The 19,975-nt window shown below is 43.4% G+C and overlaps 3 protein-coding genes across 4 annotated transcripts in view; 2 read left to right on the top strand and 1 right to left on the bottom strand.

Moving 5' to 3' along the window:
* LOC126562512 (protein hairy) overlaps nt 1-4,481 on the top strand; it is a 579,505-nt gene extending 575,024 nt beyond the window's left edge. Inside the window, exon 4 of the mRNA XM_050219048.1 lies at nt 4,467-4,481. The gene's annotated coding sequence lies outside the window, so the exon portion shown is untranslated. The remainder of the gene's footprint in view (nt 1-4,466) is intronic.
* LOC126563387 (uncharacterized) lies at nt 1,177-1,572 on the bottom strand. The gene is made up of 2 exons (XM_050220024.1): nt 1,427-1,572; nt 1,177-1,360 (listed from the first exon to the last, which is right to left on the bottom strand). The coding sequence occupies exons 1-2, from the start codon at nt 1,570-1,572 to the stop codon at nt 1,177-1,179; spliced, it is 330 nt and encodes a 109-aa protein (XP_050075981.1).
* A 9,806-nt stretch (nt 4,482-14,287) lies between the features above and the next one.
* On the top strand, nt 14,288-19,008 carry LOC126562567 (G-protein coupled receptor 52). 2 transcript variants are annotated; one of them, XM_050219113.1, is made up of 4 exons: nt 14,288-14,352; nt 14,423-14,563; nt 14,629-14,887; nt 18,357-19,008. In XM_050219113.1, the coding sequence occupies exons 2-4, from the start codon at nt 14,431-14,433 to the stop codon at nt 18,931-18,933; spliced, it is 969 nt and encodes a 322-aa protein (XP_050075070.1). In that variant the 5' UTR covers nt 14,288-14,352; nt 14,423-14,430; the 3' UTR covers nt 18,934-19,008. The 2 variants fall into 2 exon arrangements, with proteins under 2 accessions (XP_050075070.1, XP_050075069.1); XM_050219112.1 differs by having other exon boundaries at nt 14,294-14,563.
* The last annotated feature ends 967 nt before the right edge of the window (nt 19,009-19,975 follow it).

Genomic DNA, 19,975 nt, shown 5'->3' on the forward strand with positions numbered 1-19,975 from the left:
TTTCTACAACACAATTACCTCCTGCAGTATGTTTTATTGTCTACAGACGACAATAATCTCACAAAGAGTACCCTAGCTAGCATGCGTATCGGCAAGCGCACAAAACATCTTCCGGAAATGCAATATTTACCCTTCGCATTTCATTTCGATCGCATCAAACGATCGTTTTGCACGTTGCAAACATTATTCTCTTTCATTATTTGCCTGCTGCAAACGCATCTTTGCCAGCTGTCAATCGTTGGAGGATACGACGCTGACATAAACCGACTCCTCCCAACCCATGTAGTCGGTATGTTCATTAGCAAATAAATTGCACACATTCGCGAGCGAGAAAGTGGTTAATAAAATCGTTCACGACGGTGACACCTTACGCTACGCCAGTGGGAAAGAATGAACGAAGAAAGAACACATCTGTACCATGTCCGGTGCGGGGTCGATGTGTTCAACTTGAACTTCCATCGACGGTAGGGTCCGTGCGGCTGGAGGACCGTTTTTGACCTTGCGTGGGGCCACACAGATTGATTTGCTCTTCTGTACCAGACCATCCAGCGAATTTGAAGTCAAGATGAAACCTTTAACCCCACGTGCCGGTCACTGTCATTGTCAATTGGGTGTAACGTAGTATCGGCCAAGCCCGTACAAGTGTGGACCTTTTGGAAAGGGTCAAAAAGGAAATTAAGACAATGATCGGTCTGGGGCAACCAATCGCCACCCTTTGGTACAACTTTATTCCTGGTGCTTGGCCATGATTTATGGGTGACAATGAAATTGTTGTAGTATATAGCCATAGTTGGAGCTACTAATAATTTTTAGACAAGGAATTTAAACGAAAATTAAATATTTTATTTACTTTATATTTAATCGAGTTGATAAATTATCCTCAAACCAAACGCGCTTTCACTGAAGCGATTATTTTATCTATTTATTGACGTGTTGACATTTACCACATACAGCCATACTCTTCACAAGCCTCTGGAAGACAGATTTACAGTGAACTTTTCATTTGACATTCCTTCCGAGATGTTCAGTACACACTCAAGATTGCAGAATCACCTCTAGAAAAGCGATCGTACTGTGCCAGAAACCAAGCCTCTGCGGGTTCCAAATGCACTTGGTTGGAAACAAATCGAGTGTGTTGCAATTTACTTTGCAGTGCCATTTGCTTTCCCACATGCTCTAGGCTGGCATGGGAATTGCCCGTATATCACCACCCGATGTGTAGATCAACTTCCAGCGGGGCCATTCCGTCAGGAGATGAACCCTTGGGGTGAGTTGATTGATTTTGTGCAGTATGCGTCGAGTGATCTGTTTCGTTCGATAGCGGTTGAAATAACGTTGAGCTAATGTATGATGTCTGATACTTGAAGCAAAAGGGAGCAAAATCAGCTGTTCGCGTTTATGGGAGGGAATAAACTTATGAGCTTACCCTTCGTAAAACTGTTGAAAGGTGGCGTTCTCCAAAACCATGCGCAAGTTTCGCTGCTGACAGATGTTGAACAGTCCCAAGTAAATCACTGACACACAAAACCCCACACCAGCTACCGTGTAGCCGTAGCAAAAGACGGAATGCATCGTAAAGCTTTTTTTTTTTTTTGAAGTAAAAAAATGCACTTAAAATTTGGATCAATTTTCCCCCGAAATGAATAAACGCGCTAAACTTCAATCCTTCCTTCCGTCATACCAGCCTGCTTGATGTGCTTGATGCGTCCTGTGGGCAGGGTTGTTTAAAGCCAATAAAACGAGCAAAGCTTACTGAGGCACGAAATTTAAATCACCATGAGCAGCTGAGCTAAACTGTCAAAAATGAGTTACCCATCCTTCACTCCACTCATAGCGCCAAGCCAAGCTAGAGTAGTAAATCGGTTCAAGCATAATACGATGCAGCGTCGCCAATCACAATCAAATCGTTCGTATGATGATCACTACTCGTCTGTGCTTGAGTGATTCGATTTCTTCTACTCGTTAGCGTTTTGACTAGCTGGAGCAACGGGCGTACCGCAGACATGGACATTGCCCGGGCCGGGAATGACGTCATTCATTTCCCGAGGTCTCACAAAATGAGTGACAGCTTAGAGGTCGGGAAAAGTTTGAGCTTCGGGTCGAGGTTTTCCGAAAGGGACTCACGGTTAAGGAGCGGAATTTTCTCTACAATTCGGGGCCGTTTCGATGGCTCGAGGCAAAACGCTACGATAAGGCGTAGATATTCCATTGAGGCGATGCTGTACGCGTGTTCGTGCCGGTGGTTGGTCGTGATATTCCTTCAAAGGTATTCTCCCGGGGCTGGGCGAAGTGTACTTCCTACGCTAAGTGGAGCGGGTTTCGTACGTGGTTAATCTTGCTGCTTGTTTTGTAGTGAATGGTCTGTCACTTCGGCTTCCGGGCATGCTGGTGGTTTTGTAGTGATGAAATTCACCTTCCCGGCTCGAGCTACATACTTGTGGGTTGCTATTCATTATGGAACCATTTTCTTCAAGCATTCTAACCTTCAATACTTTCCCACCAAAGTAGTCCAACTTATCACAGTCTGCACACCAATAATCTGAACGACGTTCGCCCGCAAGGGAATTAATTTCACCAAGCAAATCCACACTCCACCGTTGCCCTACAGCACGCTGACAAGCAAGCAAGCAACGTTATCATTAACATCCATCTGCTGTGGAATAATAATGCCTAGCGTACACCTGTGGTGCACCTCATGTGGAAATCTAATTCGATTTTCCTCGCTTCGCTAGGGTGTATACATTTTTATCCCCGTAGCCGATAAGAATAGGAAATCCCGGGTTGGTGGCTATGTTTGTGGTTCGCTATTTATAGTGTTTGTGTTATCGGTGAACAGGTGTCTACAGTGTTGACTACCGATAGTGAGCCTATACAACTGGAAGCGGATGCACGCATATCCATGACGGGCGGAAATTACCCTTTATTGTAGCGAGCGAGCCATCCAATCAGTGGGTGGTTTGATGATGCGTGGGAAAAGCGAAAATATTGAACTTAACTGCGGTTAGATTGTTTTGTTTTTCTGGATACAAAAATATAAACCATCATGTGTCATGTGGGTTATTTGATGTTTAATTAACTTTTCCATGGTTCCAATATGGAAAAGCAGGATATGAATACCTTACAATGGGTGTAGCAGTTTTGAAAATATGTGTGTTTATAAGCAATTAATTGTTAGGGGATTCCATTCCCAATAATGTTAGTACACAACATCACCTGAATTGTTGGAAGTGTTGTGAATGATTGGGATATTCCGGATTCCAATAGCTGTGTCTTATTATTGTTCATACAGAGAGAGCTTGACTTATTAATAATCTCAATATAGATGGGATTTGAACCCCGATCTTGCCGTGTGAGGGACGCCATGAGATGTACCGAACCGTGATTCCAGGTTGGATGTTCCTTCTAAAACCAGTACGTCATTCCTACATATATCACACCATCTGCAGTTAACACTGGATTTTCAGGTGTTTTAACGACGCGTTCTCATAACGCGTCCTCTACAATCTTTTGATTCTTCTTCTTTTGATTTAACTTTTCTTCAATCAACAAGTTCAGTTTAGTTTTCTGGGTAGTAAATTGCGGTGAAATTTTCAACAATAACTAGTTATATCTTTAAAAAAAGAGTATCTACCAATAAGTACCAATATTTGCGGATAACTTCTAACAAGTCCAAAACTAACCTTAAAAGAATTAGGATTTTAAAGCCTTTTACCAAAGGGTAATTCTTCCTCAAGTTAAACGTGAATAATGTGAAACAATACATCATACGGAAAGTTATTCAAAACTATACCTCTTTTGCATTATGTACAGCTTCTGCTTGCTACTGGAGTCACTAAACAAACGGAAGAAAAACAATGCCCGCTTTTGCTAGAATTCATTCATTCAACAAACAAAAACACACACACACACAAACTCCCTTATCAACATGTAAGTGTGCATGTGTGCGGGCAGCGTGCATCGTACGGGTTATCTAAAAAGCTAATCACCATCACCATCGCATAATCCGAGGTCAGTGTTCCCATCAGTAACGCATGGGGTACGCGAATGGACGTTCGTTGTGTGTCGCCTGCCAGCACACCATTTACCCAAAAGCCCTCCATTGCTGGTACCCTGTTACGCAACCTGCTGCCAAAGCTTCCAAGCTTCCTCGGACGAGCCGAGCCTTCGTACAGGAGCCAACAACCAAATGCACACTCAGAGCAATACAATCGTCACTCAGGGTGTTCCTGCCGGAGTGCTACCGGACAAAGCTTCGCCTTATCCTGTGCTGGTGAGGAAAAATGAGTGTCGATAGTAGCAGCCTCACTGCTTTTGGGAAACAACGGGTCGTTCGGCCGTTTCAGTACGTTGAGTGCGAAGCGAGCGTAAACGTCGTCGTGACCGTGGCTTGCTGGTTGCTGAACAGTGTGTAATCAGAAGGATTTTTTACCCCATCACCACTCCACCCTAGTGGGAGTGTGAGTGAGAAAGAAAGTGTGAGCCCGTGGTCGAGGGCAAATCAGCGTGAGTGGGAAAGCAAATCGGTCCGGAAGGGAAAGAAAGGACCTTTGCATTGGTTTTGTTTGATCGAAAAAGCAGTTGTGACTGTGAAAGCAGAAAAGCTATCGTGTCCTGGGCCAGAACGAAGACAAAAGACGCATACAGATATGGTTAAGAAATATTGGAATGGAAAGGCGTTTACTTCAGTTTACTTTAGCATTAAATTGATATTTCTTGATAAGAGATAATATTGGTCGAATTGTTAAAGTAAAGAAAACCGCCCAAATACCTTTATTGGAGAAAAGGAATTCTCTAGACAACATCAATTTTGCTCGCTTTAATAAGGACTCATTATCTATTCGGCCCAAGAAAATATATCTCGTTTTCTTGTTTCAATTTGTACGGTTCATTTAATGCTACTCTTCTGCAGAAAATTGAGCTTCATTTTTCACTGATTGCGCTAATTGCTTTAGCTCTTATTAGACCTCATGTGTGGTTGTTTTTTTTTTTTTACTTTACTAGTAAACGTCCCCTTTCTTTTCCTTACTTAGCTATAATCCTTCTACAGCCTACGCTAAGTGAAGAAGCAAACTACAAAAAATCCTTGTGCTGCATGCAGAAAAAAAAACACAACCCAACCGTAAGTGAGTGAATGAAAGCTCGTACACTCCTCTAAAGAGAAAGAGAGCGCGTGTGAGTGAAGGAGCTAGAGTGCTAGAAGTGATTAAAAGCGCGGAATAGTGAGAAAACGAAGAAAAAGCATCCTTCATCCCCAAAACCACCCTTGTGAGAGCAAAAGGAGGGGTGAGTGGGTGTGTGTGTGTGCGTGCAGGTCCTGGCTGAGAGCGAAAAACAACAGCAGTGAGAGCAGTGCTTAGTGAGAGTGTGAGAGCTGCCAGTGTAGGCTCTCACAAATGGAGGTCGAATTTCGGTTGCCAGAGTGCTGAGTTTGTTCGCGCTTTTCCGAATCGATTCTGAAGCCTCAAGTTTCAGCAAACGGCAGCAGCAGCAGCAGCAGTGTGACTGCTACAGTGAAAAGCAGATTCTTTTGTAGCAAAAGTTTCTATCAGTGAAGTGTTAATAATAACAGGAAAAAGAGTAAAATTACTCACGTGAAAGCAAAAAGCATTCAAAAGGATACGCAACGAGCTACGAAAAGCTTGCGAGCTGGGCGAGTCTGTTTGAGGTTATGTGGTGCAGTGTAGTGAAGTGAAAACGTCACGTCCAAGGGAACGACGGTCCTGTACGGCTTAGATCGAGGTGCTTCCATTCACAACAACTGTCGAACTCGTCCAAGGGATACGGGCCTATCGGTACCAACACCGTTCAACCGAGGGCCAGATTGAAGGATTAGTAGCAGATTGTTGCAGACATTTTGTATCTTTCGGTACCGAACACTGTAAGTATCTCCTAACACTCGGCCAAGGACTTTCCGGGGGAAATTCGGCATGATTTTTTCACGCACAAGCAGGGCGTGGAGCTTTCTGTTGAGGTTTTTTTGCGTCTGTCTGGTCGATTTTTCTTCGGATTTTTGTGTTTGTGCGAGAATTTGAAGTTGCTTGTGCATGAAAGCAGTGATGATTAGGCCCTAGAGCTAAAAATAAAACTATAAAAACGCTATCTATTACAATGTCACCCGTGAAGTCCCTTTTTTTTCACTACCTAGTCCAACTCCCCAGGAGCGTTTAATTAAAAGGGACGACATTGTAATACTTACTTACGCTTGAACTAAAAGCACGCAAACTTTTCTCATTATCCTTCACTGCACATTATGATGCTCACCCTGCTGCGGGAATGGTCCGCTTGGTCCGTTATCAGTCCGAGTAAAACGGAAAGCCCCTAGGCTTCCGTAACGGCTGCCACAGCTGGAACGTCGCGACATGACGTTTGGCTGGACAAATTTGCATTCCTATCTGCCGAGTCCCTGCTTGCCACCCGTCCGGTCTAAGGTTGTGCCTTGCACAGGCTTTAAAGGCTTGGCCATTTGCCAAAAGTGTACGACTTATCTAGGAAAATCCACCACCGATAGGTCTTATGCTTTTCCTTCGTATTGGCCAGTCTGTTTAGCCCTGGAGCAGTGTAGTACAGAAGCCGTTATGTAAATTTATTGCCACCGGGGGTCTATGCTGAGGAATGCACTAGGAAATACCTTGTTTGCTGATGTCGTGCTGAGTGTAATTTGTGTCGCAGGATTCACTCTCATTCTTTACACAGGTGATCAAGACGCCGTTTGAATGTAGGAGGTTTGGAAGGATTCGATAATTTTCTTACAAAAAACTTACCAAAATTCATCCACATTTCTTCCAGCTAGATTTTAATGCCCTTTTTCCTATATTTTGTAGCCCTCAAAGTATCAACAACAAACAGATCACTTCTAAGAAACAACTTCTCCTTCTGTACTACACCCAAATTCACGGGAAACTTTCCACTGCTTGGGAAATCCCGCTTGATTCTTCGTGTGAAAAATCCATACTCTTGAAAAACGTGAAAATCTAGTGCACGATTTTTCCCTTCAAACACTCATACACAAACACAAACGGCATGCCGGTCGCGTTGCGTGCCGGGGGCAAATCGATTTTCCCCGTTTCCCGGGCGTTGTCAAAATTAACTGTTTGACTTTTGCGTTACCGATTCACGTTGGTTGGCGCTATTTGAGCTAGTCGGCAACGAGTGTCCAGTTGCTCGATTTTTCACCTGCAATCCTTCCACACGGACTCACCCATACGCGCGCAAAGCATTGTCATATGACCTCATCTGTTCGGTATTGGGCACTATCATTGGGCTATGCCGATTGGCCTTGCCTTGGTGGGGTGGCCCAACGGAAACGATAAAATGAAGAATAATTTTATGCTTCCCGTTTAGTGATGGTTGATTGAATCGATCCGTTGTGCTAACCAATAACTAGTTTTATTATGCTGATTTTGCTCAACCTTCCCATGAATCAAAGCTTACATTTTTCCTTACGTTAAAAACTTTCCAAAAGCATAATATAATTTACCATTTTCTTTCATTGATCAATTTCCACATAAACCCTCCAAAATACGGTACTGGAAAAGCTCTCCAAATGCCGCAATGATTATTTACCCAGAAAATCATATTGATCAAACACTTTTCCTTTGATTGATTTTTGAACCACACTTGATTCTCCATTGTATCCAGCTTACCAGTGTGTCATCATCGTACCACCCACTCGGTGTGCTCGCGTCATCATACCCATCATGGCAAAATAAAACAACCACCCCGTGTTCTCCGGACGACCGTTCCCCCTTCAGCCCCACCTTCCCGCCCGGTGGGAATTGAATTTTGAAAGCGATGCGGAACCGAACCGTCAACTCGGCCCAAGCGTTTACGTAAATTAATTTTGATGTCGCCATTAAATATGTGTTCAACCAGCCCAAGCAAAAAGGCTGACCTCTCTTCCACCACCAACACTCTCTCTTGTTCTGACCTGACCTGTCGAGTGTGATTTTCGGGTAATTTGGAAAATTAAATCACCACCACCACCGGCCTCTAGTAGTGTTCAGCCCACCATGCCTCACCCAACTGGTCCACACAAGGGGGAAAAAAAAGGAAAAATGCATGGAAAGGAATGTTTTGTGGGAGTTTCGCCCTTGGGCGCAAATGCAAAACACGTCCGGAGTTGCAGAAGTCGTCGGGTTGAAGATAATTGATAAATGAAGCAAAACCCCCAACATATTTCCGTACACGTTCACAGCTGGCCAGTTGCCCCGAAAAAGGAGGAGACCTTTCACGTAAAGGGGGTGGGGGAGGGGGGATGGATTGGAGAGGGTGCGGCTGCGGGAAGCGAAAGTTGGTGACATCTTATTGTGCAAATCACGTGCATAATCGATTGGCAGCAGCATTCAGTCTGGGTTTGGCCGCGTGGGAATGGATGGCGCTGATTGTTGGCCATTTGCCAGCCCAGTTTGATCGGCCGTGGTCAACCTATGAGAAACCCCGTCTAGTTCGGGTTGCATGCAGTCACACACACACACACACACGCACACATGAACGTGTTATGCACGGGAAATGAAGCTGCAGTTGAGCAAATGACTTCATCGGAGGAAAACTAATCGATTTTGGAGTGCATGGGCGCAGTGCGGTCGGTTCGGTTTAAGATCAAAGTAATATTTCAAAGCAAGCGAATATTCCAACAATTGCATCAACTCTTATCCTAATTCAACTTAAGGCACGATTTTTGGAAGTTTTTAAGAGCAACTTGAACGTGCTAAGCGTAAGAATGAATCGCATTTGTATCTTTAGTATTAGCACACAATAAAACATAAGTTAGATACGATAACGTGGAATTATTACAATATCTAACTAGTGCACTTATCCAAATATTTTATGAGTCTTGATTGTATTTTTACGTACGCTTTTGTACGAGTGGTTTGTTCTCAGCCACTTAGCCTACGGGCTTAGCTTGTGCGATCTTCTGGTGCCTCTCATCAGCAAAAGAAAGCATTTTAATACAATTTTAGCAGTCACTTAATTCTAATAAAATTCTCCATTTAGACCTTTTAAGGATAAACAAACAATGTTCTACTAATTTATCAACTCTGGTAAAAAATAAGTGAAGCATTTTCAAAGTAAAACTGGAGCCTGTCTTCAGCTTTCTTGCTCGATTCTGTTTAACGTGAAGAACTGGGTGCTTTCAGGCATTCCTGAACACTTCAAACATAGATCCTTCAACAATTACTGAACGGAAAAACATTCATTTCTTAAAGCTTATACCTCGTGAAAACTTCATTTTTTTGTAAAATATTAAAAGAAGACAATTTAAATCGTAGCGACATCGAGGAAATGTCTCCCAGCTAAGGATGAAAACGGCGTTGTATAAAAATGGTATTTATTCCCATCCCCAGAGCGTGCGCCTTATACGCTACTAAAAAAGTTTATTTGATTAAAATAATAAGCTATGGGCAGCGACGCCGGTTTATAGGCGCCAAGAAGAAGAGGTTATTACAGGCTATTTAGAATAATATAAAATAAAATATGCTTTCAAAAATATATTTTTAACAAGATTGTGTTGACTATTTTAGCAGTGAAAGTAGGTCCTCTGTCGTTTGTCTGATATTTTACATTATAAAAGTGCAATCGTCTTCCAGTTTTAGCTTCGCTATTCCTTTTTAACCAGCTCTGTACCATTGTTCTTACCAAGAATAGCAACTTCTAAAAAAACTCATTGAAAATTGCACCTCATCCTAAACCAACATTCCAAAGCTTATAGCAACAATAAAACCCAACGGTTTTACATTGAAGTATACTAACAAAAGATAATGGAACCAAACAAAAACACTAAAAAGAAACGAGAATTGAAAGGATCATTTCATGTAGGGTATCTCGCATATAAAAGCGCCAACGGAGTGGTATGGAAAGCTGAGAACAATTAAAAATAATTAGTAAACTTCAGCTCACCATACTGTGCACGATATCACCACCGACAAAGACACACATCACACATACGAACACTTGACAGCAAAACTATTCACGTCGAGCTCTGCCACCAGCTTATCCTTCGGATTCATATTCATCCGTTCGTATTTCACCCACTGCCCGGGAACGGGAGTTTTCCATCTCGCTGAACACACATAGCATAAACCACTGTGCCACCATGGCAACCGGCAACTGTAACGGAAAACAGGCCGCCCCATTCGTTTTATTACGGGCGGATGAGAATTTCCACCGAAGCGCTAACAATGTGCGCCGTCAGGGAAAAACGATGCGTCTGACGTCATACGTTTATCGTTGTCGCTCGTTCACACCGTGGACGGAAGCTGTGGGCGCACCTCTCGATAAGGATGTTCCACATTTTCCACCCTCGCCACACCTCGTTTTCGCTCATTTCCTCGCCTGGCGCAAGCAGTGGCGCAACTCATTTCCGCTCATTTGTTGCACCTGGAAAATGTTCTGCAGCGCCCGTGCCGTGCCGAGCAACACAAAAGAGGGTTTAGATATCGTTCTATTTGCTTCGTCCTTTTGGCACATCCAGAGGTAGGTGCCTACCAACCGGAGCTTTTTCCTGGACACAGTATGATTATGCATTTATGTACTTCACTGCTGCCTCTGTTCTCAACGTTCGGCCCGGCTTACCTTCTTTCACGATGAATCCTATTTCGAGCACACTCCTTTATGTGACTCCCTGTATATGTTTGTGTCACATCTGTGCGTGTGTGTGTGTTTGTACGTGCATGATAGCATTCATTTTCAGGCCAAGGTCAATGCTGCTGCCTCCCAGGATAGGCGGCATTGTGGTCACGTGCTACGCATGTCATTGAGCTTTCACTTTGAGTGGAGCAACAAAAACACCGAATGTGCCCCTTGCACGGAAACCCGTTCCGTTCCGGGCAAACAATATCCGATAACCGTTTGCTTCCCATTTTTCCCGACGATAGGCTCGAACCGATGAGCCGTACACAAACCCTGAACGGTTGTTCAGTTCGGTGGGACACATTCCTGCACATTTCAGGCTCTTTCCTAGTGATTAATGCACACATGAGAGCAGAGCGTAAAAGCAGAGCGACCGGATTTACCATGTTTCCTGCAGGTTCTCCGTTCTTTGTTTCCAATGGAAGATAAGGTGTTAATGAATGGACCGTTGTGGGTTGATTTTTCTATCACTTTTCTTCTATTTTATTCTTCTGTCATTGGAGGTCTTATCTTTTTATTTGAAATTATGGTTTCATGACTGTTTTGGTATAGAAGTTTAAATTTCAACTTCACGATTGTTAAAACGTTAAACGTTTGTTAAAACGTGGTGTGGAAATTTCACTTTTATTGTCGTTTTTTGTCGTCAACTTATTATCAATAACACATTTAAATATTTTTGCTACCCTCCCAACAGTTAATCGCTATCAATAATGTCTTATCTAACCTGTAAGCGTCCATCGTTCACGCTCATTTTATTATTTCACCTGCAAAGGGCATCGGATGACTCTCCCGACTTTACACCGGTCAATTACGACTGCCATAATCACAACACGTGTTTCCATTCTCAGTCTATTACCCCTATTACCATATCCTATGCACAATTGATATGCCACTGGACATTGCAACTAGCCGGTGTAGATTTTACACCATAAAATTTGCTGCCTCTGATCAGCCGCGTGGGGCTTTTCCATACCTTGCTAACAAACAATTGCTGCATCACTTCCTGCTGGAGTTGCTGGAAGAAATCGATCCATTTGGCACGATCGATTTAAGAAAGGCATTCGCTTGTGCATCAGCTTCTCCGACCACAGCTGACAGCGCTATGCGCGTTTATCACATGCAAAACTTTGGTCCGGTATCCTCGGAGGACTCCATGTCGACACGTTGTTTAGAGCATCGATTTGGAGCATACACGTAAGCTGCCATAAAAAAACCTTAGTCGGTTGAATGACACGTCGCAAATATCGATGCAGAGAGAAAGAAAACGAACGATCTGTGGGGCCACGATTGCAATCAAAGCGGTTCGCACATTGTATTCCCAAATCACATTTCGCACTCAACCCCGTCAGCAATCGAAGCCTTATTTATGACGTTTGAGTATTTGGCTATTTGCATTGACGACCGGAGCCGATATTTTCCATGATAAGTGTGATGGGGCGATACATTCGTTCTGTCGGTTTTGACGGTTAATACCAAACCAACATAAAAAAAGTTCATCACAACCATCACCTGCGCGTATGACCTTGGGCAGGGTGAGAACATGGTTTTGATGTGGTACAGCGTTTTTTTTTTTTTCTTTCGGATTCCTTTCGATACGCGTCCGCTTGCTGTTGCGTTCAATGTCAAATGGAGACGCCTGGTAGTTTACGCGCAGGCGGAATTGCACCCCGTCTGGGGATGGAATTTTATGAGCTTTGCTAGCAGCTGGTTTAGAACGGTGTGTGTGAGTGTGGTGGCTGTGGGGGAATAAAGCAAAATACATTTCCTTTCAAATTCGTTTTTCATACTTCTTTATAGCACCATTTTTGATTGGTCGCTGTTTTGTCGGTTTATTTGCGTTCGTTTCGATCTAAAGAAAAGCTCATAAAGCTATTGATTTTAATATAAATAAACGCACGTTTTTTTACCTCTTCTTCTTGCTCTATTTATCCTGTGTAATATCTTACTCAACGAGCTTGAATCCATTCTCGTTATCGTTATTCTCCCCGTCTCGCAACAGCAATCCTTCATATAATCATGGAAATGAGGCCTTTTACAAGAGGGAAGAGAAAACTCCCGAGTACACATTTTACATGCGCGTGCTAGAATGCAATAAAATCATACCTTCCAGATCGATGCTTCGCCCGACACTAACGGTGACGCGTGCTCAAAGTCCTTTACACGTTTTCCCACCGTACAGTTAATGTAAACCATTTGTGGCGTGCGTTTTACTGTGACTATTTTCTCTCTCTCTCGCTTCCCCTTTTATTTACTAAACAACCAGCCTGGAATTGGGAGTGCATTCGTACGACCATCGGCCGGTACGATGGTCGTACGCGAGGCAGGCAAAAACGGTGGCATGAATAATTTAACAATTATACAATTGCATTTAATGCCGGCCGTTCATTAAGTGCTTTTGAACCGGAAACGGCGCTTTTCCGTTTCGCTGTAGCAGTAGTAGCAGTAGTAGCAGTAGTTGCTAGCTGCTGCTGGTGGTCAGGTAAATGCAGTTGCACCCATTTTTTTCACATAAGGTAACGCCGATGGACTCCATGACCTTACCGACACACTTATCGAGGTTTTGGAAAGATTTTTATCGCTACCGGTGGAATATGTATATTCGCACCATAATTACAATGATTTACAATGTGTTGTGAATCACACTTAGAATGGGGCGTCTATATGGACAAATTGGATATTTTGCCAACAATTTCTTTGCCACTTGCTTTCTTCGGCTACGTTTTACTCAGCCTGGTGGGATTTTTAATAGAAAATAATAATGCTGATCACGTGTAATTAGCATTAATTTCCCAACAGTGAATACCCTTTGATGGTGATAAGCTGTCTGGACGAACGGTACCAGATGTGTCTTTCTATGAGTCTTTGGAGACATGGAAACATGCAAACGACCGACCATCAAAGTACAATGTCCTCGATAGTGGCCCATACCGGTACCGCGTGGTTCTCAGTTAAGGTGTGCGACTTGAGCTGGGACCAAATGGACAAAGCGAGACGTATTATTTCACCATTGCACGAAACACAAATAGTGCCGAAATGTTTGCCGTTGATGATGGAACATTGAGCACGAACAGTATGGCGTGCGTGTTTGGCCCAGCACGTGCAATTAATGCGTTATCGGTGATAGTTGAACGTAGCGAGGAATGACTTTTAAATTATGGAATGGATTAGCAACATTTCTTCGTCGGCGAACTTTTGTGTGACTAAGCGTGATAAAAGTTACTTTAAAATTAACTTTTTTATCATATTTTTAAATAGTATACAAAATGGTTAAGATTCGATGACACCACAAAAGCAAAAGCTGATCAAACGCATAAAATAAATATGAAAAATTCTACATACAACTAAAACATTCCGAATTCGGCCTATTTTTTGCATTTTACAGATCTTCGGGATTGTTAATCAAAGCCACCGTTGAAAAAATCGATTGTTCTTCCATTAACGGTACCGTCGCACATTTTAGTACAACTGTACTAAAAAAAACAACTCACCAAACTCATCTCACAGTAGTTGTGATCGAACAAATGAGCTTATAATCAACAAAGGCAGTGTGTACCGATAAATGAGCAGCTGTTCGTCGCGCCGCATCAACGAAACACATCGACCAACAGCAAATAGGCATCGAAGAACGCTCAACGATTACGACGACGACTAGCGCAGACGACGACGGTTCGAGCTAGTACGCATTGTGCCCATCGCCGACGCCACGTCATGACCGGATGTGAGGTAATCCCGGATCCGGTGACGCAGTGATGCGGCGTGGGTGCAATGCTTATCTCGCCCGTCTCTGTTTCAGGAGTTACGATGCATGGGCTGAGTCACCTACAAACCGGCTCAACCCTGGAGGCGCTCACGCAGGCCACGATCATCCTCATCCTAGCGGTCGCCATTGTCATCTCGAACCTCATCGTAGTAGCCACATATCTTAACTTTAAGGGTGAGTATTTTTTGAAGCTGGGGCCTGGTGCTGGGACACCTTCAATAATACGTCTGTTCTTGCAGGTCCCCATGAGGTTATAAACTACTATCTGCTCTCGCTAGCAGTGGCCGATCTGCTGTGCGGTCTGTTCATCGTATCGCTCTCGGTCTATCCCGCGTTCAGTGGCGAATGGATCTACGGGGATGTGGTGTGCCGGATGGTCGGCTACCTGGAGGTAACGCTCTGGTCCATCTCAGTCTACACCTTCATGTGGATCTCGGTCGATCGGTATCTGGCAGTGCGGAAGCCACTGCGGTACGAAACGATCCAAACCAAAACCAGGTAAATGTTGCCCTTCCGCGTCCGACGCAGGAAGATCATGCGTTCGAGACGAACCCCACCCCGACCAAAAACTCCAACAAGTCCTCAGAAACCAATGTCGTCTAGAATTGTCTATATATGTGTGTGTGTGCGTGTGCGTGTGTGTATAGTGGACACTAAATGGCGCGTACCAACACACACCTCCCAAGCGCCCACTCAATATCAATACACCAACCAACCACACCAACACAGTGTTTTGAACTTCCTGATGGCCCATAGTACGGCTCCCCTTTACTCTGTGACACCATCGCACTTTGGTGTGACTATTTCGTTGTTGTACGCGTGTTTGTATGTATGTGTGTGCGTGAGTGAGTGTGTATGTGCATATGATTTGTTTGTGTGTACCAAAGGCGTGATGTATTAGTACCTTGTATGATGTAGTTGTATAATGTACACTCACACTGTGTGTTTTTCGGTTTTTCTTGATTTTCCTTAACACATTTTTCTTTCCCCAATATCACACTGTTTGATGATGATGATGATGATCGACACGTGAATGATGGTTTGATGTTTTGTTAGTAAAACACAAACAAACAAACAAACTGTTACTGTTACTAACTGCTTGATACCGAGTTTGTTTCACTTTGTTAGAATTTCGCTCTAAAATAAAAATACTTTGTTAACCCATTTTAATTAATCTTTCGTACTTTTTACGTAAAATCAAGAATCGTTTAACTTCTTGATCATACCAGACACAAAAAAATATGTATCACTTTTCTTAAGAGTTCCCCCGCAATTTGTTACGATTGTTGCTGTTGTTTGTTGGTTGGGAGGAAATGAGAATGAGTTTTTCTGTTGTTGTTTTCTCTAAACCTTCTTTTAATTTTAAATTATCTCTTCGTCTGATTGTTTTGGTCATCCTTCTTCGGGGAAAAAAGTGTATCCTTTCCTTTCGTTGGTGTTATTTTCTTCGTTCTTTCTTTGCCCCCCTCCCACCCCCAATCATCCAAGTTTTGCTCCGTATCTTATTGATTCTTTCTCTTTTTCTCTCTCTCTCTCGTTCCGTTCCCCATGGTACTACTACCCTTCCCAACATCCGGTCGGTTCATCCGCCACCGAACACTTGTATGGCAAACCTTTTATGGCATCCTCACCGCGCCCGGTTGCGGTTGATCTCGCCAACTTTCCTCTCTCCTATTATTACGCTACACCCGATCACGCACCCGTGTCTTGTGTTGGCCATCTCACATCGAACACACCCACACACACACACGCACGCACACACATACGCACAAATACATCTTACATTCAAAATCTAACCAATTACACCCATTGACATCATCCGCCATGACGTTCTTTTTTTTTTGCATACGCGTACGTGCGTGTGACGTGTAACTGTGTGTATGTGTGTTTGTGTATGTATGTGCTTGTGTTTGTGGGTGTGTGTTTGAGTGTCTGTGTGTGTGTGTGCACCCACACACACACACACACACGGGAGAGAGAAAACGGAAGAAGAACCCTTTATTGATCGATGTTTGTTCGTGTGTGATGTTCTACCCCCCAAAAAATACTAATATCTAGGAATGGAAGGTTTGAATACTTTAGCCAGTTGATTACTTCATTTTAATTTTATTTTATTTATATTTATACTTTCCACCACCTACTTTTCCCTCCGTTTTGATGCGATAAGCGCGCAATTTATCTTTTTTCTCCCTGTAAATATTTGGGCTGTATTTGGTTTGGTTTTGACTTTTGTTTTTCGGCTCTGCATGGGCCTACTATGTTTTTTGACTTCTTTTGTAAGCGCCTCTTTCTGCAACGTAACACACGCAATGGTAGAACGCGCCTTTACCTTTTTTGTTATGCTATCTTTCGTCCTCCCAATGTAAAGATTGTAAAATTAGGTTCTTTTTTTTTCAATTGTAGATTTAGTTTATTCTATTTACTTCTAACACTCAATGGTAGTTTTGAATGAATGTAGATGGTATACAGTTAGTGTAGATTGTTTAAGCACCATTTATACTTTTACACCTAGCTGTCACAACACGGTAGTTGTACATAATTTCTATGCAAAAACACGAATTTCCTTTCCTTTCGTTATTTCGGTGAAATTCACAAAAATTTATTAACTGATAGCAATAATATGTTTGATTCAAATGTTCGCTTTGGTATAACTTATTGAAAAAAATTTGCAAATTAGATATCAGCAGAAAATGATAAACATTAGGCACTCTTTTTACTTGTTTTCTTTGAAATGTATCATATTTAACGTTTTATGTATCATAGTTTAACTTTTATTAGTGAATACGACACTATAGAATGTAAAACAAACAAAACAGAGGACCAGGCAATCATGACTAATTAAAAGTATCGTTAGCAGACGATACTACAAAGGGATTGTATCGATTTAGTGTAGATAAACACTTGAAAACTTTCTAAGCTGACCAATACACTAAAGCCACAACAATCACTACCGTCAGCTTAGTAAGATTTCCAATGCGTGATGCCATAAACATTGCTGTACAGGGTAATTATTATTTCTATGTTGATGGCATCGTGTAGACTTGTATGTACTACAAAATCTGCTAACAAAGGATCAAATCATCTGCCAATGATACGATCAATTGGAAAGGATTGCCTTGTCATCTGATTCAATACTGTACAGTGTAAATAAAATGGAAAAATTATACAAATTACAATAAACAGTATAAGAAAAATAGATTATAGATAGGAAAGTGTGGCCAGATTTGTTGCTATAAAAAGCATCACACAACAGAATTTAAAAGCGCTATTGAATTGTTAAGTGTAAAAGTTTAACGGTTAGCGAACCATTTAGGAACACCTAATAGGAGATTTATTAAACATTTCCCCTGTGAAGTACTAGCCCAGTTAGTATCCCAATCGTCCCAAACTCATCTGCCCCTCCATTCATGTACACCCGCGTAGAACAGTGCTACGATTCCACCTTGCACCAGCAAATGCTTGGCGTTTGATTAGATATGTATGTTGTCGGTAATTGTTGCATTCCGTACTGGCACGTGCTTGGCTGCGCACCACGTAACGCACCCCCTTTACTTGCCACACGCAGCCTGAACGCCCCCAAACGTGGCCTCCTGGGGGTTTATTTTTTTGTTTTGGTTTTGTGTCTAGTAGCGCCACGCGTAGATGTTGTTGTGCCTGCTACCAACTAACCTCTCACCTACCACAACCACAACCGCCGTCGGGGTTGACTGACTGCTTCCCTTATGTTGTATCCCACCTGTATGTTGACCGCCTTAAGCCCGTATATTATTACCCGTATACCGTATATACCCTGGGAGTTTGATACCGCTAGTGACTAGTGCGATAAGAGCACTCGGAATCTGACCCAACTAACGGATCTACGCTCTCTTCTCGCTTCTCTTCTCCCACCCCCCTATCGTGTTTCCCCGGTGATGTGCCACTATTTCCCCCAACAACAACAAAAAAATCCCCTTTCCCGTCCCTAAAGATGCCAATGCTGGATGGCGTTCACGTGGATCTCGGCAGCCATGCTTTGCTGTCCACCGCTGCTCGGCTACAACGAGGCCAACTACAGTAAAACCACCAACATCTGTATGCTCGAGTGGGGCAACATGGCGGCTTATAGCGCAACGCTGGCAATCCTAGTCCTGGGGCCGAGTGTCATCTCGATCGTCTACAACTACGGCTACATCTTCACGATGATGCGCAAAGTGCGATCGGGTGCACCGATCCACGATAAGGAGTACGCCACGGCGCTCGCCGAGAACCTAGCGAACCCCAGTCACTGCATGTCGTTCGCATTGGTGTTTTCCTTCTGGATCTCGTGGGCACCGTACATCGGGCTGCGGATCTACGAGCTCGTCTCCGGGGAAACGATCGACAATCCGCTGCTACACTTCGGTGCCGTCTGGATTGGCATCCTCAACTCGTTCTGGAAGATCATCATCATGACGAGCATGTCGCAACAGTTCCGGCTGCTCGTCCGGTTGCTCTTCCTCACCATCTGCTGCAAGACGAAGGGCCGGCTGCAGGCCGAACTGATCGGGCTCGATCCGGACGATTAGGGTGGGCATTGTCAGCAGCAGCAGCTGCACCCGAACGATCGTACAATCACGTTTACAAACTTTGTGCTATTAACACGGACGACGACGACGACGATGACGATGACGGTGGCGACAAGCTGTGGTGACGGCCAGTTAAGTGCGCCCGCAACAGCTAGACACAGGGTGGCGGCACTCCAAACTCCAAACTGCACGCTTTTATCGGCAGGGCTACTTAGGTAACATGCAAAGGCCGAGCTTGTGAAGGAGATTAAAATTAGAGGAGAAAGTTAGGCAAACAAAGCAAAACACCCATCGCATGTCTACGACTGCTAAGCTACTATTAAGATGCGCCGCAAACGGACAAACATTTGAGAAGCTAATTTACGGCACAGTGACATATTGTATCTTACATTATACAACCAGCTCATACCGTACTCTCTTCTATATACAACATATAAAACCGTGCGTGTTTACCCAGTTACCCCGTTTTACTACTTCATCTAGGCGATAGAGGAGAAAGTTCTTTAAAAATGCATACAGCTCTTAGGGGACGCGAGTAGACAAGGGGGGCAAAGGTACACTAAAACAGCTACTATAGCTACTGCACTCACACACACACACACATTACACCGATTTGAATCGATCTGCGTGTGCTGATTAGCTGTGCTAGTTTCGCTCCCTAGTGCACCCTTTCCGACCCTTTTTGTACGTTGCTTGTGTAGAACATGCTACAGCCAACCACAAACTTCAATTACATTGCTACAAACTGTGGGCTGTGGGTAATTACCAGGCGAAGAAGAAGAAGAAGAAGAAAACCCAAACCCGGGGGGACGCTAGAATTGACAAAACTGTGAACAATCAATCTTGTCTCGATACGGTAGACTGTTTAAGCGCAAAAGCTAAACTAACGTTAAATGTTTGAGCATTTTCTTCACTGGACAGGTGGAGAAAATCACAAAAATCAAGTAACTAACCTTTGAGTGAGACAGGCAGACGGTTTTTTTGGTTTCTTAATCGAGTAAATCTTGCCCTAATGGCCGGCTTCTTAAGGATCGGCTAGTGG

This window comes from Anopheles maculipalpis, chromosome 3RL, assembly GCF_943734695.1.
Source record: "Anopheles maculipalpis chromosome 3RL, idAnoMacuDA_375_x, whole genome shotgun sequence".
Classification (NCBI taxonomy): domain Eukaryota; kingdom Metazoa; phylum Arthropoda; class Insecta; order Diptera; family Culicidae; genus Anopheles; species Anopheles maculipalpis.

Excerpts from the sequence above, each read along its gene's own strand:
- LOC126563387 (XM_050220024.1), bottom strand. The coding sequence starts at position 1,572 with ATGCATTCCGTCTTTTGCTACGGCTACACGGTAGCTGGTGTGGGGTTT. Across the intron at positions 1,361-1,426 it reads TTTCAACAGTTTTACGAAGG|TATCAGACATCATACATTAG; the intron begins GTAAGCTCATAA and ends TTTTGCTTCAAG.
- LOC126562567 (XM_050219112.1), top strand. The coding sequence starts at position 14,395 with ATGCTTATCTCGCCCGTCTCTGTTTCAGGAGTTACGATGCATGGGCTG. Across the intron at positions 14,564-14,628 it reads CACATATCTTAACTTTAAGG|GTCCCCATGAGGTTATAAAC; the intron begins GTGAGTATTTTT and ends CTGTTCTTGCAG. Across the intron at positions 14,888-18,356 it reads ACGATCCAAACCAAAACCAG|ATGCCAATGCTGGATGGCGT; the intron begins GTAAATGTTGCC and ends CCGTCCCTAAAG.